The sequence below is a fragment of the Cetorhinus maximus genome, chromosome 15 (genome assembly GCF_964194155.1).
Source record: "Cetorhinus maximus chromosome 15, sCetMax3.hap1.1, whole genome shotgun sequence".
Lineage (NCBI taxonomy): Eukaryota > Metazoa > Chordata > Chondrichthyes > Lamniformes > Cetorhinidae > Cetorhinus > Cetorhinus maximus.
The window spans coordinates 89,279,340-89,295,088 of NC_135893.1; the positions used below are offsets into that span (position 1 = coordinate 89,279,340).

The 15,749-nt window shown below is 46.2% G+C and overlaps 1 protein-coding gene across 1 annotated transcript in view; it reads right to left on the reverse strand.

The window, feature by feature from the left end:
* The window catches only part of pkd1a (polycystic kidney disease 1a), a 174,353-nt gene that overhangs the window by 76,319 nt on the left and 82,285 nt on the right, over positions 1-15,749 (reverse strand). Inside the window, exons 13-16 of the mRNA XM_078558920.1 lie at positions 15,488-15,619; positions 12,873-13,048; positions 10,280-10,416; positions 4,136-7,767 (exon numbers count right to left, since the gene is read on the reverse strand). Coding sequence (XP_078415046.1) covers positions 4,136-7,767; positions 10,280-10,416; positions 12,873-13,048; positions 15,488-15,619 — 4,077 coding nt within the window. The remainder of the gene's footprint in view (positions 1-4,135; positions 7,768-10,279; positions 10,417-12,872; positions 13,049-15,487; positions 15,620-15,749) is intronic.

Genomic DNA, 15,749 nt, shown 5'->3' on the forward strand with positions numbered 1-15,749 from the left:
AAAGTTTGTTATTCTTTTGAATTGTGCAAGCACTTCCCTTTATCATAACGAGCTTGTCAGATTGGCTGATGTTATTTAAATGGGGAGAGTGGAAAATCTGAGGTAGTGGTAAGTGATTTACAGAATGATTTTGTTAGATGCCATTGCGGAGACAGATGGCAGGTAAATTGGTGCAAAGCGAATGAGTTGATAGAGGGACACTTAGAAAGGGAGCTGGATGGTTAATCCATTAAATTCAAAGACAGGACTAAGTGGCAAGGCAGCTGGAAATGCAAATGGAATGTGAGGTAGGTCACAAATCTCCCGAGGTTATGCCGCAGCCCTGACTGTGGACAGACTACATTTGTAGTATTGTCTTGAATTTTGGTCATTCTTTAAACAAAACTATGTACATCCATCGGAGATGGTGTACAGGACAGATATGAGGCTGATCCCCAAGTGTAAAGAACATGAACCATGCTAAAAGATTCAGAGGATTAAGTTAAGGTGGCTGGGGTTGGGGGTGGGTGTGGGGGGTTGCTATGAAGAATTCTCCTCTGTGATTGTGGAGGTTTTCACCTCTGCACTGGGAGGCTCCCTCCCTTTGACTGGAATCCCGTCAGGAGCCGCCTGTGTGTATGTAGTGAGCCCTGACCCAGGAACAGCAATCGTAATGGGACAGATAATGAAGGGTGCACAGAATCCCTTATTGGATCTCTGCTTCAAGAGAAGAAGCACCCATTCCATCTATAGGCTAACAGAACTAGGGCAGAGATGAGGAAAATTTTTAGTTTACACAGTCAGTTGTTTTGATCTGGAATGGACTGCTTGAAGATGTACAGGGAGCAGATTGAATAGTAACTTTCAAATGGAAATTGGACATGTACTTGAAAAGGGAAAAAAAAAATGTAGGGATATGGGGAAAGAGCAGGGGGATTGTGACTAATTGGATAGCTCTTTAAAGAGCAGGCACAGGCTTGGTAGATTGAATGGTCTGTGCTGCAAGAATCTAAAGGAGGAGGTTAGACAGGCCTTCACAGAAACATACATTCAGGTAGACTAAGGACCAGATTTTCGTCATGATGGACAGCCTCTCCGTTCTGGCAAAAAATAGCGTTAAGCCCAGAAATCTAAGTCCCGACCCCGAACACAGCACTTCATATTTTTGTGATGGTGTGACTAGAGTCGGGCTGGGTTTAACGTATGCACAGTTTATGGGAGAAGTTGGGGATATGAATCGCTTGCTGCCTCTGCTGAAGTGGGATTTTGGTCGGCCAGGCGTATGAAACCGAGTTTGTAGATTAGCCCAGGTAAGAGCTGGTCTGAACTTGGTGGATTTGTTTGGATAGCCAGGGTATCCCTTTGGGGAGGTAAGGTACCACTTTGGATAGGGTCCTGGGAGACCTTTTGGAATGGTAAGGCACCCTTTGGGATAATTAAGGCACCCTTTGGGATTGCTAAAGGTAAACACGATTGTGTATAAAAAGTACGTAAACTCATTGGAACTGTCAAAGCTGTCAAAGAACTGTCAAAGCTGTTAAAGAACTGTTAAGCTGTCAAAAAACTGTCAAAGGACACTAGATGAGTTGGCATGAGGAGGATAAGAGCAAAGGGTGATGGTGTGGGCATGCGTTCGCATGAGTTGGCACTAAATTGGCATAGGATCTATCAAGGGCCATGGGGATGTGGTGGGCATAGAAGGTACGAGGGCTCATGGTGGATGGTTAGAGAGGGGCCACAGGGGTGGGTGAGGGGCATGAGATGGCATAGGTTGTCATGGATGGGGCATGGGGAGTGTGTGGGTGGGTGAGGGCCGGCGGGCTGTGTTTTGATTCAATCTTTTCAAAATATTAATTCAACAAAGTGCTGGAGCACGGAGGCAGGCCTTCCACCCAACCCACCTCCGCAGCCAGCGGCCCCCACACTCGTTCCAGGAGGTGGCGGGCCCAACTTCTAATCCAGCACCCCCCTCCGGAATGAAAATTTGAACTGCAGGCGGACATATTTAAAGGTTGGGTTCACAGTGCCGAGAATTGTCCCGTCTCCGCACACCCGAGCCAGAGTGAAAATCTGGGCCTAAATATTAAAACCAGAATATTATTTGTCAATGTAGCCAGAATAGTAGGAACGTAGTTTGCAAATTTAAATTAGCGGAATGGATTTTAAGAAGTTCCTCCATACAAGAAATGATAAACATTCCCAATAAGCTGCTGAATAGTGCATTGAGTGCATTAGGGAAGGCTGTATCGTATCATGGAAGAGTTGAGATACTTGACAAATTAACTTTGACAACTTGATAACCCTAATAACATAGTAAGACATCCCAAGGTGCTTCACAGGAACATAATTTGACACTGAATCACATAAGGAGATATGAGGACAGGTGACCAAAAGCTTAGTCAAGAGGTAGATTTTAAGGAGCACTTTAAAAGTGTAGAAAGGGGCAAAGGGATGGTTAGGGAATGAATGCCAGATCATAGGACCTAAGCAGCTGAAGGCACATACCCAATAATGGAGTAATGGAAACTAGTGACATGCAAAAGAATAGAATTGGAGGAGTGCAGATGTGTCGGAGGCATGTAGGACTAGAGGAGATCATCACAAGTGCATTCAACATCTAAATGCTGAGTATTTGTCTCCTGAAAGTGAGGCACCAGAAAGCTGATAACTACCCTCGAGACATCAGTTCCATTCTACACATTTCCAACAGGGCTGCATTGCAATGATTGACTCATTCGACCATTACTCATTGACTGTTTGAGCGGAGCAGTGATTATAGCTTTGCAGCTCTTAGTTGGTTGCCCAGCAGTATGCTACAGAGTGACCCAGTGGAGTTGCCATTCAACCAATTTGTCCCTCATTTTGTTGGAGTTTCAGGCTAAAAATCCAAATGCTGGCACAGAAATGCCTACTCCAAAGCAGCTTGTATGGGAACTTAGAATGTACAGCACAGAAAACAGGCCATTCAGGCCAAATGGTCTATGTTGATGTTTAAGCTTCGCACGAGCATCTTCCTTCTCTATCTCATCCAAAACTCTTTCTCCCTCATGTACTTTTCTAGCCACCTCTTCAATGCAATGAACTTGCGAGCAATGATTAAAATTAAAATGATAAATAAGGCCTTTCTTTTGGTCTAGCTGTTTTTATCCTGAAACAGAAAGCTACTGTGAAATATAGCTCTAAGGAGAGGATATGTAGAATCACAGAATCACTGTTTCGGTGCAGAAGGAGGCCATTCAGCCCATCGTATCTGCACCGGCTCCCCGAATGAGCATCATGACCTAGTGCCATTGCCCTGCCTTTTCCCCATACCCCTACACATTGTTTCTATTCAAATAGTCATCTAATGTCCTCTTGAATGCCTCAATTGAACCTACCTCTACCACACCTCCAGGCAGTCAGTGCGTTCCAGACCCAAACCACTCGCTGTGGGAACAAGTTTTTTCTCACATCAAATTTGCTTCTTTTGCAAATCACTTTAAATTTGTGCTCTCTCGTTCTCGATCCTTTTACGAGCGGGAACAGTTTCTCCCTATCTACTCTGTCCAGACCCCTCATGATTTCAAACACGTGTATCAAATTTCCTCTTAGCCTTCTTCTCTCCCAACATCTCCAAATATCTTCGTAACTGAAGTTTCTCATCCCTGGAACCATTCTTGTAAACCTCTTCTGCTCTCTCTCCAATGCGTTCACATCTTTCTTATAGTGTGGTGCCCAGAACTGTACACAATACTCCAGCTGAGGTCTAACTAGTTTCTTATATAAGCTCAGCATAATCCCCCTGCTCTTGTACTCTATGGCCCTATTAATAAAGCCCAGGATACTGTATGCTTTATTAACTGCTCTCTCCACCTGTCCTGCCACCTTCAATGATGTATGCACATATACACCCAGGTCTCTCAGCTACAAGACTTGTACCCCTTATTTTATATTGTCTCTCCAGGTTCTTCCTACCAAAATGCATCACCTCACACTTCTCTGTGTTGAACTTCATCTGCCATCTATCTGCCCACTCCACCAACTTGTCTGTCCTTTTGCAGCTCTACAGTGTCCTCTCACAGTTTACAATGCGTCCAAATTTTGTATCATTCGCAAACTTTGAAATTTGAAAGATCTGGATCATTAATATATATCAGAAGTTACAGCAGAACCTTACCCGGCATGAATATGTACATGACCACTCATAGCTTAGAGGTGTTTGTCTGTTGGCAGGCTGGTCAGGATCATAAGACTTGGTGCCGTCCATCACAAGAGCCTGCATTGTGGACCATGACCTGAATGTTCCTCCATCTATTATTGGGACAAGTGCACTGGGAACGACCGTTACACTGGAATGCGTGATCTTTACAAACGAGGTACCCTCGAAGGAGATAGTAAATACAATGCAGTATCTTCCGATGTCTAACGCCAGGTTGGGCAGCAGCAGCCGGGGTCTCCTCAAGTCCACGTTTCTCGGCTGAACCTCATTCACTTCTCGCAAAGTCAGGCAGCTGGGAGTCTTGTAGATCTCCCACAAATATTCCACCTGGTACTCCGTACATCCTCTGAGGTCTATGTCTGCTTCCAAGTAGTTTCTCTGGGACCGTTGCATGGTATCACTCAGGATCATACTGACCTTGGGTGGATCACATTTCAACAACAGGATGGTCACTGTGGCCTGTGCAACATAGAAACTCACCAAATTGGACGCATTAACCTTCACCAGATAATTTCCAGGACGCAAATAAGAGTGGAACATAACTGACGTGTTTGCAAAGTTGGCTGGGGACCCATCTCCAAACTTCCACATGAAAGTTGCTTGGCTGAAACTGGGTGTCACAGCGAGACTAAGGTGGACTGTGTCATTGACCACAGTGATGAATGGCGTCACTGTAAGCCTAGCTGTTAAAATCTGATTTTGCACCAGAATCCCTGCTGAAATGTCCTCCCTGGATACATTGTTGAATGCACTTAGGTAGACATTTAATTGGCCTTGCACCTTTGGTGTGTATGAAACGTTTTGTCCAGTGATATTATCAGAAAAGTCTCCCAGCACAAAGTGCCACAGGTACAATACCTGAAAGCCACTGGAAACTGCAGCACTAAAGGTTTTCATTACCCCTGTGGGGATGGCTTGCTCATCACAATTCACCAGCCTTAAACCCGTGACTGGTTCTATCACGTAAATCTCAACGCTGGTGTGGTCGCAACTCACTTGGTTTTGTGCCTTCAAGGTTACTGTGTACGTCCCGAGGTGTGTGAAACAGTACCTGTAGTGTGTACTGTTCAGTGGCATTGTAAAATTATCACCAACATGTAACCAAAGACTGGCATCAGTCCCAGAGGACAACCTAACTGTGAAAATCACATCTTGGCCTGGCGCAACTGCCCACTGGGAGGCCTCGAGCTGAAGCCCCCGTATTTCATCTTGGACTGTGATATTCAGCAAAGCTGTCTCCCAGCTTACATCATTCGAGGCGTTTAACCTGATGTTATATACACCAGGCAAAGGGAATGATTCATTTATTTCCTGGCTAAGGCCTTGTTCTATGGTGAATGGTAGCATCCACAGCCAGGAAACATTGGTTCCACTTAGTGTGTTTCCCTGGAAGAATGCAGTAGTGTTTGTGGCCAAGTAGTGCTGATTCTGTGAGTTGCCCACTGTGATCGCCACACCAGTCACAGGTTCCTGGACACGGATCAGTAGAGTTGCATTGCGGGAACTGAGTTTATTTGCTGCAGTGACATTAACTTGCTTGACTCCAGGACTTTGGAAGCTGTAACTAGTGAAAGGGAGGTGGGTGGAAACAGTCGTATTCCTGTCCAGTGCCCAACAGTAAGTCACATTTGTGCCACTGCCCATGGTCAAGGTGATGTTGGTCGATGTGTTCACTGCCACGGGCTCGGGTGAGGCCCACAACGTAACAATGTCAATGGGCTCCAGAACTGCAACCAGCCTTTTGGCAGTCACCGTCCCCAGCAGGTTACTAGCTTGAAGGACAATCTCATAGGAACCTGCGCCCACAAAGCACATTTGAGAAGACGTTGCATTGGAATAGAATAAGACGACGCCAGCCTGCAAAACAGTCCAGTTGTAAGAAACCTCGGTGCCAAACCTACTTGCTGCTTGGAACCAGAGGGTTTGATTGACAGCCAGGCAGCAGCCCTCAACCAGGTCGCCCAGTCTCACCTCCAGACCTTCTATTTCTTCCAGCACATGGATCTGGACGCTGCTGTGCTCTGAGCTCACTCCGTTCCGCGCCAGAACCGTAACGTTAAAGGTGCCGGCACTGGTGAAAGTGTAGGAAGTGGTGGCCGGGCCTTCGAATGGCTCACAGCAGCGGCAGAGAGACCACCAGTAATGGACAGAGTCACCCGCTTGGAGACTGGCCTTGAAGCCGACGGATGCATTCACCGGGGTGACTGTGGTGTTTGCTGTGAGTACCAGCCCTTGTAGTGGAGTTTTTACACCGACCTCCTCCTGTACCTCTCTGCCGCTCACCATGTTCCTCCCAACCAGCCGGACTCTGAAGTCACCAGCGGCGCCATACGAGTGCGTGACATTGGCACCCGTCCCATTAGCCCCGTCGCCAAAATCCCAGTCGTACTGGACTTTGCTGCCATCGCCCACGGCCATGAAGGTGTAGAGCTGGTTCAGCACCAGGTCCTCCAGGGACTCCGCGCCGCCCACTTTGATCAGCAGCCAGGTCACCGCCTCCTGAATCTCCACCCAGGCGCTGCCACTGCTCGAGGAGACATTATTGAAGACTGTCACATTGACCCAGTGCACACCCAATGTACCAAAGGTGAAGTTTGTCTCCTTCCCGTGAAACTGCGGCTCGACCCCAGTGCCAAAATCCCACAAGAAGGTGTACTGACTCCCAGGGGAAACCTCCACTTTAAATTTGCTTTCATCGCCCAGTTTAACGAAGCTGTTTGAAGGGGTGACCGTCACCTTGCTGATGGCAGGCTGCACGCACATATTGGAGTAGTAGTTGACTTTGTTCACGCTGCTGGACACAACCAGGCAGAGCGGGAAGTCTCCGCTCCTTGTGTAATTGTGGCTGATGCTGGGGTCTCCCTGGATTGTCTCGTTGGAAGAGCCATCCCCAAAGTCCCAGAAGAACATATAGTTGGCCGAATCCCCTGGCGTGTATGCAGTGAAGTTGATCTCCAGCAGCTCCTGGACGCAACCGGACGGCTGGATCCTGCAGACCTGCAGCACGAAGACCTGGACAGCCCGCGATGCGTTGGCAGCGCTGAGCGGGTTCACCGCGGTGACGGTCACGGTGTAGTTCCCCACCTCGGAGTAAGTGTAATTCATCACCGAGGAACTGGTCCTTGTGGCTGGGGTCCCATCACCCATGTCGAAGATCCACGTGATCCGGCTTCCTGTCTTTGCTGAGGCTCTGACTATTGTGGGTGCGGACAGCTCGGTGGGGCTGTTGTCGGAGATGTCCAGGTCCGAGATCTCGTCCAGTACCTCGACCCACCGCTGAGTACAGACCGTGCTGATAATGTTGCTGGCTTGCACCCTGACCTGGTACTTGCCAGTCCTGCTGAAGGTGTGAGTGACTTTCTGAAGAGTGTCGACCCTCTCGGTGGAATTGTCCCCAAAACTCCAGCTGTAGGTCACCCCGCATGTGGAAGGCAGCAGGCTGGCCTCAAATTCAGCTGGTTTACCAGTGGCAAGGATCTCACTGTTCATGTTAATTGAGAGGTTGCTGAGGTGGCTGTAGACTCTCAATGGAACAAGCTGGCTGATGTTGTCGTATTTATCTGAGACCGATAAGGTAAGGTTGTATTCACCTAGGGAGAGCAGACAAAACATTTGGTTTTATTTCACACTTGCCTGAAACTGTTGCCTGCAGCTCCCTCCCTCCTGCAGATACCAACGGTGGAACAATTCAGCACAGAAGGAGGCCATTCGGTCCAGCGTGCCTTGTGCCAGCTCTTTTGAAAGAGCTATCCAATTAATCCCACCCATCTGCACTTTTTCCATAGCTCTGCAAAAACTTTCCTGGGATTTGAGCCATGGGACAAAGGGGTGGGATACATGCAGGGATGGAAATTCCTCTTTTTAATGGAAGCCGCCTATATTGGCTGGCAGACAAAAAATCCAATTGCACTTTTCAAAGGCGTACAATTCTGTGATTTTTGTCAGCCAGTTATTAATTAGGGGAAAAAGACAGGCGTATTCCTTTTATTTGTTAAAGAAATACTTGCACTTATTTCACGCCTTTCACAAGCTTGGGACATTCCGAAGCGCTTTACAGCCCATGAAGTACTTTTGAAGTGTAGATACGGTTGGAGTGTAGTAAACAGGGCAGCTGAAACAGCGCACAGCAAGCTCCCACAAGGAGAACTGAGACAAGCCCAGGCAATTTATTTATAATTTTTAACTGGTGTTGGCTGAGGGATAGATATTAAAAAGAATTTCAGCCACCTTAAATTGGTGGGGTACAGTATTTACACAAGAATCCGCCTGCTTTTAGTTTGAGTGCAGCACATACAAGGCCATCCACGGGCCAAGCTTCCTGGCAGTTAGCTTGGTTGTTGATGGCTCTGTAGGGTGATAGGTTCTGCTACACCCATGACTATATCAGTACCAGAGTTGGGTCAGGGCAAATCAGGAGTGTTGCTTAGAATGAATCCCAAAACTGAAAAAAAAAAAGGGGGTGGGTGAAATTAAGCTGCTTGGTGGGGCTCTAGTTGACTATTTCACTGGTGGCTGTTTTATCAATTCATCCATTATCGACTCGAGCCTAAGGATTTCCCTCCCAATCCAGACGACTTCTTGCCCTCCACTCCCCCATTCCACCAACTCAGTCATCGCTCTCCTTGCTCTTTCCAACCCTTTTCAAAGACCACCTTGCCTCATCACGTAAGACCATAAGAAAGAGGAGCAGGTGTGGGCCATTCAGCCCATTGAGCCTGCCCTATTATTCATTAAGATCCTGGCTGATCTGATTGTGGCCTTAACTCCACTTTCCTGCATGTACCCCATAACCCTTGACTCCCTCGTTGATCAAAAATCTAACTCATCCTTGAATATATTCAATGACCCAGCCTCCATTGGCTCTCTGTGGAAGCCGACTTAAAGAGTAATGACCCTCTCAGAGAAGAAATTTCTCCTCATCTCAGCCTTAAATGGGAGACCCCTTATTTTTCAACCGTGGCCCCTAAACCTGACACGTTCTTCCAAACCCTCTTGCGATCCTGATCACACCGATCTTGCTTTTTGGTCCCTTTACTCCATTGTCCCCTGCACCCCTCCTCCCACAACCACCCCCCCCACTCCCCCCACCACCTCCCCCGACCTGCCATTGCACATCCTTTGCTTCACTCTTATATTCTTCAGTGTGGCAGATGCAACATAAACTCAAGCCTGCTTGTTATTATGTTTTGGAGTTTGCGATCAGCTGGTCAAAGTCAGCTATCGTGTTGCAGTTAATGTTCTAATGTGAGTGCATGAGTGAACCATTGGCTAGCTAAAGCACTTCAAAACTATTATTCGCTTACACTAAAGAATCAGTGACAAAGGGAGATAGAAAGGTTTGCAGTTCCATGGTGCCTTTCACGACCGCCGGACATCTCAAAATACTTTAAGGCCAATTAAGTACTTTTGATGTGTTGTCACTGTTGTAATGTAGGAAATGTAGAAGGTTGCAATGTTGCGTTGGTAGAGATAAATCTGATTAGGAAGACAACCAGAATCTAAGGACCCGAGACTGGTTTCTTGAGGAAAATACAGGAATGTGTGGCCTTAAAACCTGCAGAGCAGGAAGGCGGGTAATTTTCACATTGACCTGAGTGATAATCCCAGCAGAGTAGATCACCCGCCCATTATAGAACCTGTCCAATTTTCACCTAGTTGCTATCAGTGGGATTAAGGTTGGGTGGATTCTACGTCAGGATGATTGTATAACGAGCAAGATTACTGCCCTGGTCAAGGGGAAAATTACCCTCCTCCCACTCCCCTATCATCCCACTTTCTGAAAATGGAATTTAAAAAATGAGACAGGCATCTTCCCTCTTCTCAGTACAAGAGCAATTCCGTCCCCAAATTACTCCCTTTGATCTACAAGGGAATCAAGGGTTATTGGGGGGCAGGCAGGAAAGCGGAATTAAGGCCTCAATCAAATCAGCCATGATCTTACTGAATGGCAGAGCAGGCTCGATGTGGGGGAAATGGCCTACTCCTACTCCTATTTCTTATGATCTTATGATTGTCAATGGCAACTGAAAAGTACACCATTCCCACAAACACCAATGCATCTGAACTAGCCACGTGCCAAGGAGTTCAAGCTCACCATCTTACCTGGCTTTTGGTATATGTGGGTGACGTTTTGTTGCAGCACTGCTTGTTTGACTGTCAGGTGAGGGACTGAAAGACTGAGGTTATACGGGCAGGTGAACTGATAAACCTGATCACTGCTCCCATCTCCAAAACACCACCTGCAAAGCAACAGAAGCATTTAGCACAGTTCCCCCACTACAGGTGGGTATGAGCTTTGCTATATACAAGCACCATTGGGGTCCCAAGTTTCAGAAGCTACATGTGAAGCCCTTACAATCTTCATATTGCACCTGTCTATCTGTGTGCTGGGTAGCAGAGATAAAGGATTGGGCTCATATTGACATTTAGCGATGGAATATAAATTGAATACTGAATCCCACCGTTAGCTCCAATGTGCTTATACTGGATTCAACACAAAAGGACCCCTCTGAAGTCACCTAGACTGACATCTATACATCCAACAATCACTGTTCAATGATAGCACTCCTGTCTCTGAATCAAGACAGTTGGGTTTGAGCCCCACTCTTGACAGCCCTGGTGAGTAGTGTGCTGAATTCAAATACTGGAATGACCTGCAGCAGGTGTCCTTACATTTTAAGGGTACAGGTGGCCTTCCCCACCATAAAAGGTGCACAAGGGCTTTTTAGCACATCCTCAGAGAAGGTACTTATAACATAACTACTGTATCATGAGGCAAGAAATGGGAAATCACCTCAGTTGCCCGTCTCCAGTAAAAAATTCCATAGACTTGAATTAGGACCTGACCTGGGCCAGAGCATAACAGACAGATTTTTGTTTATTCATTCATCATGGCAGGCATCATTGGCAAGACCAAGATTTATTGTCCGCCCCCTAACTGCCCTTAAAAAGGTGAAGAGCCACCTTCTTGAACACAACTGAGAGGCTTGCAAGGCCATTTCAGAGGGAAGTTAACAGCCAATCAAATTGCCGCAAATCTGGAGCCACATCTAGGTCATACTTGGTAAGGATGGCAGATTTATTTCCCTAAAGGACACTAGAGAACCAGGTGGGACTTTATGATAATCTGGTAACTACATGGTCACCATTACTGATACTACCTTTTTGTTCCAGATTTATTTAATTAACTGAATGGCAGGATTTGAACTCATTTTTTAAAAGCTCTTTCATGAGATGTGAGAGTCACTGGCAAGGCCAGCATTTGTTGCCCATCCCTAATTGCCCTTGAACTGAGTGCCTTGTTAGGCCATTTCAGAGTCAACCACATTGCTGTGGGTCTGGAGTCACATGTAGGCCAGACTGGGTCAGGATGACAGATTTCCTTCCCTAAAGGACATTATTGAACTAGATGGGTTTTTACAATGATTGATGATAGTTTCATGGTCACCATTACTGAGATTAGGTTTTCCATTTCAGATTTATTAATTGAATTTAAATTCTACCAGCTGCCATTTGAATCTGTGTCCCCAGCGAATTTGCCTAGGCCTCTGGATTATTAGTCTAGTGACATTACCACTATGCTACTTTTACGCCAATGAATATAATTAGTTTTTTATACAATCATTGTGAACCAGGAACTTTTGGGAAATCTATTCCCTTCTTCCTCAGCAGCGCATGCAGAAGGGATGCTGGATACCCAAGGTCTACAGGTGTAGAGAACTTCGGCTGGTTCCTTCAGAGAATGCAGCAATGAATATGGAATGAATCACTATTTAGAAGGAGTATAGAATCATTTACGGCACAGAAGGAGGCTACTTGCTCCATCGAGTCCATGCCAGCTCCCTACAGTGCAATCCAGTCACTCCTCATACCCCTGCAGACTTATTTCCTTCAAGTGTCCGCCCAATTTCCTTTTGAAACCTTTGATTGTTTCGACAACTGCCATCCTAGTGGGCAGCGAATTCCAGTGTCATTACCACTCGCTGCATAAAAAAATTCTTCCTCACGCTCCCTCTTTATCTCTTGCTCAACATCTTAAATCTGTGTCCTCTAGTCCTTGTACAATTAGTTAATAGGAAGAGGTTCTCCTTGTCTACAATATCTAAGCCTACATAATCATGTACACCTCAAATCTCCCCTCAATCTCCTTTGCTCCAAGGAGAACAACCCCAGCCTTTCCAACCTAACCTTTAACTAAACCCCCCCATCCCTAGAACCTTTCTGGTAAATCTCTAGTGTGTTGACCAGAACTGGATATAATACCTTAGTTGTGGCCTAACCAGTACTTTAAAAAGGTTCAACATAACTTCCCTGTTTTTGTACTCAATCCCTCTACTTATGAACCCAAGATCCCATATGCTTTGCAAAATATTCTCTCAATATGTCCTGCTACCTTTAAAGATCAATGCACATGCACCCATGTTCTTCTGTTCCTGCACACTCTTTAGAACAGTGTCATTAAGTCTATATTGCCTCTCCCCATCCCTTCTGCCAAAATGCATCACCTCACACTTCACTATATTGAATTCCATCTGTCACTTGGTGGCCCATTCTACAATCCTATCTATGTCTTGGTGCTGGCAATTCATATCATCCTCACTGTTTGCCACTCTTCCAAGTTTGGTGTCATCAGTAAATTTTGTAATTTTACTCTGTATTCCAAGATCCAAGACAGATTGTAGTTTCTACTATTTACCTGAAGGTAGCATTGACGGCTGCGTCTACTTTCACACTGGCAGCAAATGTGTATGGGAAGCCTTGCACAAGGATGGCTGGAACAGCAGAGACATTTAACTCAGCTAAGGGGTTCCTCCTGTCCACTGTAACATTGGATATAATCTTTTGGCTGCTCACGTGATTGGATGCGATCAGCTGCAACATTGAAATGGAAGCTTTAGTAGGCACAGCAAAGCAGGTGTTTCTTATGTATATTGTCCTGGCCAATACTAATCCCTCTACCAACATCACCACATCAGATTATTATCACACCGCTGTTTGTGGAATCCTGCTGTGCACAAATTGGCTGTCATCATTGACTATACTTCAAAAGTACTTCTTTGGCTTTGGGATGCCCTGAGGTCATGCTCTATAAATGCAAGTGTTTCTTTCTATTAAATCAATACTTTGGACAACATTGCATTCAACGGATGACATCCATTCTACATGACAATCAAGCCATAGTTTGTAAGCTTCTGGCCTTCAATTTCCAAAGCTTTGTATTTCACTCCTGTCTTCACATCCCCACCAATCTTGATAGTGTCCAGGCTCCCAAGTCACAAGATCTCAGGATTGGTTTAGTTGAAGCATTTAAGCCCAATTGATCTCATCCCGGCAGAACATCAACTCTACTGTCTTCCTAGGACACCATCTAATTGGGTATTTTTGGTCACCCGAAACTGAGTGGGCTTTAAACAATGGCATCTTGCTCACATCGGCCACGTGATGATCATCTGCTGCTCCAGTTTCTTCAGAAGCTCAAGAGTTCCACTACAGGTGTGCACAATTGTTCCTCCCTCTAGCTGACCATTCATTGTTTGTGTGGACATAAGAACATAAGAAATAAGAGCAGGAGTAGGCCATATGACCCCTTGAGCCTGCTTCACTCGTCAACAGGGTCACTCTTCTATCTCAAACACATTTTCCATCCCCATCCCTGAATCCTCTGATTCCCTTAGCGTCCAAAAATCTATTGACCGCAGTCTCAGATATATTCAATGACTGGGCAAACACACCCCACTGGGATAAGGAATTCCAAAGATTCACAACCCTCTGAGTCATCTCAGTTCAATCCTCATTTCAGTTCTAAGTGGCCGACCCTTTATCCTGAGAATCTGGCCCTAGTTCTCGACCCTGCAACCAGGGGGGAACAGACCCTCAGCATCTACCCTGTCAAGCCCTCAGGTTTCAATCAGATCACCCCGAGTTTTCTAAATTCCAGAGAATATAGGCTAATCCACTCAATCTCTCCTTACACGACAACTCCTCGGTCCCAGGAGCACGTAGAGAACATTTGCTACCCTCTAAGGCAAAAATATCTTTCCTTAGGTAAGGAGGCAAAATTGTATACAGTACTCCAGGTGTGGTCTCACCAAAGCCCTAGATAATTGCAACAAGTCTTCCATAAGAAAATCTTACTCTGGGCCTCTATTCTCAAAAATTTAGAAGAATGAGAGGTGATCCCATTGAAACATACAAAATTCTTAAAGAGTAGGTGCAGAAAGGATGTTTCCCCTCGCTGAAAGGTTTAGAACCAGGGCACATACTCTCAGAATAAGGGGCAGGTCATTTAGGACTGAGATGAGGAGGAATTTCTTCACTCAGAGGGTGGTGAATTTTTGGAATTCTCTATCCCAGAGGGCTGGCGAAGCTCAATCATTGAGTATGTTCAAGATAGAAATCAATAGTTTTCTAGATACTAATGACATCAAGGGATATGGGGATAGCATGTGAAAATGGCATTGATGTAGATGATCAGCCATGATCCAGTTGTATGGTGAAGCAGGATCGAGAGGCTGAATGGTCTACTCCTGCTCCTACGTCCCTATATTGTTATACTCCAACACCCCTGCCCTCTTACAATAAAGGCAAACATGCCATTTGCCTTCCTATCTGCTGAGAATGGCCCACTCCTCTGGTATACCCCTTCAGCTTAGCGGCCATGGAGGGGTTGAGCTTACCAGTTTAACTCAATTGACCGAGGGGCATTGGCACCACATTGGTTCCAGATAATACCAGTACGTAAGGAAGCTTCAAATTTACCCAGCGGTAAAATGTACCCTTTTATCATGACAAGAAATCCTACTGCTTTGGTCAAAAACACTTAGGCTAGAATCATCCGTTCAGCGTGCGGGCGCGGGCCCCTTCACGCCGGCGTGTAAAATGAGGCGCGGTGACGTCAGGCGTGCATCCCGACCTCACCGCGCATCGTTCCGATCTTCAGTTCAGGGGGTGCGCACCAGAGTTGGCTGCGCGCCCGCCGAACTGTCAAAGGCCGGTTAAGGCCATTAATTAACTAATTAAATTGATTCTCAGGGCTGCCCCAACTCTCCCTCCTCCCCCCACCTGCACAGGTAGCGCCAAGCGCTTCCGGGTGCGCATCACGCTGGGCGGGCCAATAAGGCCTGCCCACGCAAAATGGTGGCGCGCAGCTGATCGCGGGCGGCGATGGGCTCCGCATCCCCCCCCACGCCCGCTCCCAACCAGCCCGCCTGACGGGGAGAAAATTCTCCCCTTAAAAAGTCACAATGTAAGAGTAATGAAGATTAACCCGGAAAAATAGCATAACCAATTCCAGCTGCCACTGCCGCTTACCGAGAGTTTGTATACAGCTTCAGTTCGGTAGATGACTTTGTATACTTGATTGTAATGTATGAAGGACGCCTTGTCATCAACAGTCCATTTAAACATCACATTTGTTCCAGCACTCACTCTTGCAGTATAGCTCTAGGCACAGAAATACAGTTTAAACAATTCTGGATTGAAATGGATGCTGTGCTACCCTGTTACAGAGTTTACTATTTATAACCTCTGTAAATATGAGAAACATTTTATGTCCAAATACTATCAATTATGA